At 45.6% G+C, this 10,000-nt stretch overlaps 1 protein-coding gene across 1 annotated transcript in view; it reads right to left on the minus strand.

The window, feature by feature from the left end:
* Nucleotides 1-10,000, minus strand: part of LOC143292514 (dual 3',5'-cyclic-AMP and -GMP phosphodiesterase 11-like) — a 173,762-nt gene that overhangs the window by 45,795 nt on the left and 117,967 nt on the right. The window contains exon 3 of the mRNA XM_076602865.1: nt 7,227-7,388. Coding sequence (XP_076458980.1) covers nt 7,227-7,388 — 162 coding nt within the window. The remainder of the gene's footprint in view (nt 1-7,226; nt 7,389-10,000) is intronic.

Consider the following 10,000-nt stretch of genomic DNA (forward strand, 5'->3'; position numbering starts at 1 on the left):
TCATCAGTGCCTCAAACACCCTGGACCTGGCATGGAGTCGCCGCAAGTTGAAAAGTTTGCCATCACTTATCACTTATTAACAAGGTAACAGCAACAGCTACACCAGCAAAAACAACGTCATCGTCAGCAATATCAACAGGAACAGCAACGGCAACGATGATCTTTTTCTTTATTTCTTTTCTTTAAATTTTTTTTTTACGACGATGATGATGATGATTGTGTAGGTGAGAACTGTATTATCAATGGTTTCTCCAGTCAATGGGAAACCATTTACAGCTTAGTCTTTTGTGAAGGACTATGACTCTCAAACTAGGAGGCAAAATTGCACTGGCTCTTAGTGCTGCAGCCTTGTGGGCTAGTTGGCCTTTGGGAACCATCCCAACGCCGACTGTCCTAAAACCCTCTTGGCCGAGAGAGTGGGGATGTACTTGGGCAAAACACTCTCCACCATAATCAAATTCTTGCCCAAATAGTTGGAACAGCAGTTGCCTCCTCTGCTGTTCTGATGGTCATAGTCGGACACGACTGACTATCATATAATATATATATATATATATATATATATATATATATATATATATATATATATATATATATATATATATATATATATGGTGGTGGTAGCGGCGATGACAGTGGCAGGGAGTCTGAGAACTCGTTCTATGGTATCTAGAGATTGATGGTGATAATGAAACAACATGGTAGCAATGTTGCGAAACCAGGCGGCACTCGTGATAAACGAAAGCCATACCTCAGACGAAAGGGGAGAGAGAGAGAGAGAGAGAGAGAGAGAGGGGGTTAAAAAAAGTTAACAGAACTCAGCTTCACGTTGGGCTGACCTCAGCAGTCTGTTCAGAATTTTTGTGTGTGAAAAGATACCTTCGACCAGCTCAGAACTTTGCTTTTAAACCCTTAATGGCTTGGAGAGAGACTTTGTAAATCACCTCGGAACATTATACGTCAGAGGGTTTTTAAAAAAAAACAAACAAAACTCTTGGTTAGTTGTTCTCTCTCTCTCTCTCCTCTCTCTCTCTCTGTCTCCTCCTCCTCCTCCTCCACCCCCCTCTCTCTCCTCCTCTTCCATCCCCCCTCTCTCTCACTCTATCTCTCTGTGTCTTCTCCTCCTCCTCCTCCTCCACCCCCCTCTCTCTCCTCCTCTTCCATCCCCCCCTCTCTCTCACTCTATCTCTCTGTGTCTTCTCCTCCTCCTCCTCCACCCCCTCTCTCTCCTCCTCTTCCATCCCCCCCTCTCTCTCACTCTATCTCTCTGTGTCTTCTCCTCCTCCTCCTCCACCCCCCTCTCTCTCCTCCTCTTCCATCCCCCCCTCTCTCTCACTCTATCTCTCTGTGTCTTCTCCTCCTCCTCCTCCACCCCCGCTCTCTCTCTCTCGTTTTTTCTTTCGTTCTTTCGTCCTGAATAATTAAGTTAAGAATGATGTAAGACGTTGCTTTCGTATATTGTAAATGTGTCAACATAATATGCATATGTTTATTTGCAATTTGTGCATATATCATTATATTTTTTTTGGTTAGAATTTATTGTGTGTTACATGTAATTGTTGGTTTTCATGTTATGCCTTTTTTCTCCAGCTCTCTCTTTATATATTTTCTTTTTTCCGAGGGATGGGGGTATGGGGGATGGAGGGCGGGGGGAGGATGTAAAAAAAGATGTACCCGCTTACTCCCCCAATACAGACAACTATGTCTTGACTTCACACAGACACACAGACACGCACACTCGCAGACACAGACACACAGCCAAACACACACACACACACACACACACACACACACACACACACACACACACACACCGCGTTCTGTCTCTTATATTTATGAAAATTATCCTTTTGAAAGATGAAACGGGCAGTTCAGATTCTAATGATGAAAAGTTTCCTTCTGAAAACCTTAATCGATGTAAAGGAGATGAGAAACAGAGAGAGAGGGGGTGGGGACAGATGGAGAGAGAGAGAGAGAAAGAGAGAGAGAGAGAGAGAGAGAGAGAGATAGAGAGAGAGACAGAGATAGAGAGATAGATGTCCTTTGTGTTGATTGGCGAGTGAGACGGGGGAAAGTTGTATCATACCGACTATACAGTTTTCGTGTTCCTCACTAGAGAAATAGGCTTGATTGATTGCACACGTTCCATCGTTCAAGGGTCTTTCAGATTCTTTTGCAAGCGGTTCAAAGTGTAGTTTTCAGGGGTATGGTTCGTCCATATCTAATGAGAGATCAAATGTGACCGAACCATAACACCGATAACTGCACTTCGAACTGCTAACCCACTCGCAAAAAACAAACAAACAAACAAAAAAACCCACCAAAAAACCCAAACAAACAAAAAATCCCCCAGAAAACCCGTTCTCTCTGAGTTGCAATTCATTGCCTCTTTCCATAACCATTATCCCGTGACTGATACGTCTTTTATATTTCCTCAGAACTCTTCTTTGCATTTGCATGACCCTCCCCGTTCTCTTGTATCGGACATCTACGTCTCTCCTCTCAGTGTATGCGAGCTGAGCGAACGCCAGACAAAGCGATACGGCCAGCAAGCCGCCATGTATATATATATCACACCTTCTGAATGGACTGCCCCCTTGCCGTGGGTCACTGGGGACAGGACAACGGCTCAGCTCCTTCGACTTGGCTTCAAAGATAACGTGTGGAGGGGAGCTGGGCTGTTTTTGCTGAGAAGTTGCAGAAGTCTCATCTTTCTTTTGACGGTTCTCTCTCGAGACTGACAAGAGGGAAGAAGGGATGGGTGGGGGCGGGGGGCTGAGAGAGAGAGAGAGAGGGAGAGGGAAAGGGTAGTGGGAAGGGGCAAAGGGTCGGTGTCTTGGGGAATGGAGGGTGAGGAAACCTCTGTGTGTGTGCAGGCGCGTGTATGTGTGTGTGTGTATGTAATCAATTATTGATACTACCGCCACCGACAAAGTGGCTGCTGCTACCGTCGGACGGCTACTGGATGGTAATGCTGCTGCTGCTGCTATGTTTGCTGCCAGTACCGGTGCTGCTGATGTCGCTGTCACCTGCCCGTTCCTTCCACTAAGTGGGTTTAAAAGAGAGATTACTTGCTTGGAAAGACAGTTAGCTTCCACGTTCAAAGCAGAAGACGAAGACGATAGGGGGAACTTGACACAGCGGTCAGCCAGTCAGGAAACAGATGATTTGCTGTGACATTTGTCAGACAGCAGAAGAAAAGCCTGAAGAAAAAAACAAATGAAGAACAGGCAGAGAAAAAAAAAAGAATATAGGAGATTGAGAGAGAGAGAGAGAGAGAGGGGGGGGGAGGGAGAGAGACAGGAAGAGAGAGAGAGAGACAGACAGACAGACAGACTGACTGACAGACAGACTGATAGAAACAGAGACACGGAGAGACAGAGACAGACGTAAGAGCAAGCAAGTATCGGATAGCGAAGTGCATCAGCTGCTCAGCTGCAGTGACGTTAACGCTTATCGACCAGGAAGGAAGGGGTTCTCCTGCACATTCATCGTGTTTTTCCTTCTGCCGCTGCTGCTCCCAGAGCTACTGCTGCTCTTGATGCCCAGTGCTGATACTGCTGCTGCTCTTCATACCGGTGCTGCTCCTACAGATGCTGCTGCTGCTGCTCCCAGAGCTACTGCTGCTCTTGATAACCAGTGCTGATACTGCTGCTGCTCTTAATAGCGCTGCTGCTGCTACAGATGCTACTGCTGCTGCTCTTAATAGCGCTGCTGCTGCTACAGATGCTACTGCTGCTGCTCCCAGAGCTACTGCTGCTCTTGATAACCAGTGCTGATACTGCTGCTGCTCTTAATACCGCTGCTGCTGCTACAGATGCTACTACTGCTGCCCTTAATACCGCTGCTACTGCTACAGATGCTACTGCTGCTGCTCCCAGAGCTACTGCTGCTCTTGATACCCAGTGCTGATACTGCTGCTGCTCTTAATACCGCTGCTACTGCTACAGATGCTGCTACTGCTGTTCTTAATACCGCTGCTACTGCTACAGATGCTGCTACTGCTGCCCTTAATACCGCTGCTACTGCTACAGATGCTGCTACTGCTGCTCTTAAAACCGTTGCTACATTTGATACCGCTGATGCTCTTTTACTGCTAGTGCCCCCAGTGCTGCTGCTCTTAATACCGCTGCTACTGCTACAGATGCTGCTACTGCTGCCCTTAATACCGCTGATACTGCTACAGATGCTGCTACTGCTGCTCTTAAAACCGTTGCTACATTTGATACCTCTGCTGCTCTTGATACTGCTGCTGCTCCCAATACTGCTCCGCTCTCTGTGCTGTTCTGCTGCTGTTGTTCCCAATGCTGCTGATGCTCTCATTAACACCGCTGCTGCTCCTACGGCTCCTGCTACTCCTTCTGCTACTGCTGCTCCAACTGTTCTGATCGCTGCTTCTTCTCCCTCTGCTGCTTGCTTCTCCTCCAGCTGAAGTTTCTCCTTCTGTTGCTACTCCTATTGCTGCTTCTCCTTTTGCTGCTTCTTCTTTTCCCACTGCACCCGCTTCTCTTACTGCTGCTATGCTGCCTTTTCTTCCCTGATGGAATGCCCCACAGTGGCTCTGTTTGGCTGGTTTTGGGCCGGAAGACTGCACTCTGAAAACCTCTTCATTCTTTCTCCTTTTCCTGAACTTAATCTAAAAAGTCGTCTTTTTTTTCTCTCTATGAAGTGCTTGGTTACTGCTTTCGGGTGAAACTGGGGTTTGAAACCAGTTCTCTGTCCTCTATGTTTTTTTTCTCCTTATGTTCTTCTCTGTCATTCTCTCTGACGTGTACCAACATGCAGTGTGAGCAATCACGAATGTATACACCCACAGCTTCGCACGTAAAAAAAAATATAGAGAGAGAAGAGAGATTCAGATTCATATGTTTATTCAGATAAAGGCCATGGCCCCATACTGAAGGGGCTAATACAAAGGAACATAATACATAATTTCCACTAACAAAGGTAACAGTTAACAGACATAAGGTCTGCAAACGAATATTAAGAGACTGCAGAAGAGAGAAGAGAGAGAGAGAGAGAGAGAGAGAGAGAGCATACTCATGTCATACCATCTCTATCCCAAATACACAATATAACACTCGATACCAAACCTTTTCAATCCAAACTTTATGATCTTATAATAAGAGAGGTAACTCTTTTCGTTCATACAGAAAGTACTTAAGTCAGTACAGCTTATGCTACCAATTCGGCTAGCACACAGGTAAATAAAAGGTACATTGGAACAAACCTGGACACTTTCTCAAAAAACAGAAGGTCCGGGCTCGTCTTTATACCAATCATCTGACATGTGCACACAGCAGCAATGAAATGTGCAAACACAAATTAGCTTTTATTCAAGACCGGCATAGCCTTTCAATCCTGAACATGCTACACAGAATATACGGACAATACAGAATGAACACATGGTTGTGTCGATGGTTTTCCGATCCTTCACCTTCACCTGTCCCATAACCCAGTGGAGGGTCGGCGGGGCACCGCGGTTGATTTCCACACCAGTTCTCTCCATCCGTTCCTGTCTCTCGCAGCTCTCTGTGAATCTGGGAAATTCAGGTCTGTCCATTATATGATGTCCTGCTGACGGGCGCGCGCCATAGCCGAATGGTCAAAGCGTTGGACTTTCGATCTGAGGGTCCCGGGTTCGAATCACGGTGACGGCGCCTGGTGGGTAAAGGGTGGAGATTTTTCCGATCTCCCAGGTGCAGACCTGCCAGTGCCTGAACCCCCTTCGTGTGTATACGCAAGCATAAGATCAAATACGCATGTTAAAGATCCTGTAATCCATGTCAACGTTCGGTGGGTTATGGAAACAAGAACATACCCAGCATGCACACCTCCGAAAGCGGAGTATGGCTGCCTACATGGCGGGGTAAAAACGGTCATACACGTAAAAAGCCCACTCGCGTATATACGAGTGAACGTGGGAGTTGAAGCCCACGAACGCAGAAGAAGAAGAAGAAGATGTCCTGTCACATCTTCTTTTGCCTCGCCTACCTCTCTTCCTACTGCCTGGTTCGGTGCCATGCAGAATGGTCTTTGCGAGCCCGTCGTATCTTGTGACATGTCCGAACCATTTGAGCTTCCTCCTCAAGATGGCGGTTAGGAGGTCATCGTGGGGTCCAGTGATTTGTACCGTTCCATAATTCGTTGGATGACAACATAGCGAACGCGATGTATTTTTCTTTCTAGCGTTTCAGTTTTCTCCCCGAATACAGTAGTGCTGTAGACTCTGGCGCCGAGACAGAATTGGTCAGGCGTGAATAACCTGACTTTTTCGTTCGGGGAAGGTAATAGGCGGCAGAAAGTAGAGGTTTTGGCTTCACCTTCATATGCCGAGCCCTGGACACAGTGAAGATAGCCGTAAAAGGGAATGGAACCTTTAACATTTTTACTGTTAACTTTACAACTTACGATGTTCATGGTTATGTGCGTGAGTGCGTGCGCGCGCGTGCGTGTATACACGTATTGCGCTCGCGCGCGCGTGCGTATGCGTGTGTGTTTTGCTCCCCCGTCATCAGTGGCATCACTCCCACACCGCTCATTCCAAGTCCCCTATATATGACCACACACGCGTTCGCTGTCGCAGTCCCGGTGCCGGTAGTCCACAGGAAACCTTCGATGTTAGGTCGCCAGGAGGTCACACACCAGAGGAGACCCTGCACTGCTGCTGAGTCACTTCGGTGGTGTTCAGTGGTGCCTGTTCTGATTTAACATACTTAGGGCACCACCTACGGAGCCCTCTATTCACAACAATAATGACTTTGTCGCGGAGCCAGACTGAGTGAGCGCCTCACTGAGTGAACGTCACCACGTCCCTCCAACGACAGCCTCCCATGAACCCGCCGACACTGAAGACCTTGACAAGACTCACCACAAGCGCCGAAGCGGAGGGGTATCGAAACTGAGGTCACCATGAGAGCAGGGCATGAACGGCCACATAATTTGGGACTTTTTTCATATTGATGATGAAGAAGGAGGTGGAGGATGACGATGATGATGATAATGATGGTGAAGATGATGATGATGACGATGATGACGACGATGCTGCTATAGAGGTCCAATTAGGTTTGGGACTACGTGACAAGGCTGTACCCTAGGCTTCTTGTCATACTGATACCCCCGGCGTCAACCAGGCCCGAGAGATACAGACACTTGCAATGTTGGTCAGGATATTTAGAACGCGTGTGTGTTTGTTTTCGGGGTGTGTGTGTATGAAACGTAGTTACCTTTTCGTCGTGCTCGTCAAAGGGCTCGTCAGAGACGCTGATCTTGTTGACGGCCTGAGCCACCCCGATGACCTCTCCGTCACTGTCCTTGATGGGCATGCTGAAGATGCTGCGGGTTTTGTAGCCCATCTTCACGTCCACGTCGCTGTTGAAGCGCGGGTCCTGCACACACACACACACACACACACACACACACACACACACACACACACACACACACACACACACACACACACATCCATGTCACCGTTACGTGTCAGCTGCTGGTTTTTTGTTGCTGTTGTTTTCTTGTGTTTTGTGTTATTTTTGTTAAAAAAAAAGTTTTGCTTTGTTTAGTTTTGTTGTTGTTGTATGAGAGAGAGAGAGAGAGAGAGAGAGAGAGAGAGAGAGAGAGAGAGAGAGAGAGAGAGAGATATGGATGGATGGATGGTTTATTCATGTAAGGCCATTGCCCCTCATGAACGGGGTAAACAATGTACAACAATATAGTATCTGCATTTGACGAATAATCATTATCTTAATCCTAAAGACAAAGAGAGAGAAATAGTGAGAGAGAGAGAGAGAGAGAGAGAGAGAGAGAGAGTGGGTGAGAGAGATGGGCAGATAGAGAGAGAGAGAGAGAGAGAGAGAGCGAGAGCGAGAGAGAGAGAGAGAGAGAGAGAGAGAGAGGGGGGGTGTGTTTGTTATTGTTGTTGTTGTTGTAACTGTTTGTGTGCGCTCGCAGTCTCGCGTGTGTATGCACACTTTCAATTACAGCCTCTTTTTTTCCCCCTGTGTGAAAAGGGCAGTTTTAAAGACCCACTTTATTTCTGAATTCTTTGTCCTTCACAGTACTAAACTTCTTTGCGTCCACGCCGCGTATATGTTTTTTGTTTGTTTGTTTGTGTGCGTGCGTGTGCGTGTGTGTGTGCGCGCGCGCGCGTGTGTGTGTGTGTGTTTGTTTGTGTGTGTGTGTGTGTGTGTGTGTGTGTGTGTGTGTGTGTGTGTGTGTGTGTGTGTACGTGTGTGTGTGTGCGTGCGTGCGTGCGTGTGTATGTGTGTGTATGTGTGTTTACGTGCGTGCGTGTGTGCGTGCGAGCGTGTGTGTGTGTGTGTGTGCTGGATGGGTGATGTCATGATTATCTGTTTGCCTCAAGTGTGGGACTTGCTATTTCACTTGTTTATTTTCATTGTTACGTTCTTCGTCATGTGCAACAGAGCTTTTAGCTCAATTTCAGATTTCAGGAGAAAAAACAAAACAAAACGCTGAACGTATTCTTTTTATCATTATAGTATCAAGCATTCTCTCTATCCGTACTGTTAAAAATCCAGGCACAGAACAGATGCTTTTGCTGGGAGCAACAGGAATAACAGAATAAAAGGAGCTGGCTGTAAGGAAAAATGAAGAGAACAGGGGGAATAATTCACGATCCCCCAAACAGGTGCTCGTTACAGGAGGTCAGAATGGAAACGATGGCAAGGATCATGGAGCCCAGATAAAAAGCAAGAGAAGAAAAAAGATCGTGAAGGATAAAAGGCGGAAAATACATAGAAGGAGACGAAAAGCAAAAGACAAGAAAGCAGAAACATAATAAAGAAGAAGAAGAAGATCATGATCATTAAGGAGAAGAAGAAGAAAAAGATGAAGTAGACGATAATGTTGATGATGATCATTAAGAAGAAGAATATAATGATGATAATGATGATGATCATCACTAAGAAGAAGAAGAAGAAGATGGTGATCATTATGAAGAAGAAGAAGAAGATGTTGATGATGATCATTAAGAAGGAGAAGATAATGATGATGGTCATTATTAAGAAGAAGACGATGATGATCATTAAGAATAAGAAGAAGAAGAAGAAGGAGGAGAAGAAGAAGAATGAGACGAAGGAGGATAATAAAAAGAACAAGAACAAAAAGTAACAGTTTGTGTGTGGGGTTATTTTTAACTCACTTGTGTAAACAAAGTGAGTCTATGTTTTACCCGGTGTTCGGTTGTCTGTGTGTGTGTGTGTGTGTGTGTGTGTGTGTGTGTGTGTGTGTGTGTGTGTGTGTGGTATCCATAACTCTCAACACATTTCAGAACCGATGTCGCGGGTTAAGTTTCGGCGCAGAATTGTGGCGCCTGTTTCTGCAAGCTTCCAGGAACAGAGATGAGAATGGTCCTCCAATGGTTCCACCTTGGCCCCAGACTCTTCTTGCTTCAGCTGTCAGTGGAGCCAGTGACCATCATTGTCACTGAGAGATTCGTTCGTTCAGCCAGTCAGAGGCATGCATGTTGTGTCTTGTAGTTTGTGGTGGCTGGAATGTTGGTAGTGGTGGGTTGATTTTTGCGACTTGAATATCGATTGATTAAAAGAAAACTTTGCGTTTATTTTCTTTCCTTTGTTCTTTCTTCAGTCTTTTCTCTGTTGTTTTATGATTTCTTTTTTTGTTCTTCTGTTTTCTCCTATACATTTCCTTCTGTGTGTTTTTTTTGTTTTTTGTTTTTTTTTCATGTTTCCCACTCTTTCCTTATCGTCATCATCATCATCATCTTCTTCTCCTCCTTTCGTGTGTGTGTGTGTGTGTGGTAAACTTTAACATTGACATTTTCTCTGCAAATACTTTGTCAGTTGACACCAAATTAGTCATATAAATAGGAAAAATTCAGTTCTTTCCAGTCATCTTGTTTAAAACAATATTGCACCTCTGGGATGGGCAAAAAAAGAAAAAAAAAGAAGCCTAATTATATGCAAACTGCATTTACTGTTATATTCTCTAAACTTGGCACTTTGATCTGATATTCGACCCA

Source organism: Babylonia areolata, chromosome 18 (genome assembly GCF_041734735.1).
Source record: "Babylonia areolata isolate BAREFJ2019XMU chromosome 18, ASM4173473v1, whole genome shotgun sequence".
Classification (NCBI taxonomy): Eukaryota; Metazoa; Mollusca; class Gastropoda; order Neogastropoda; family Buccinidae; genus Babylonia; species Babylonia areolata.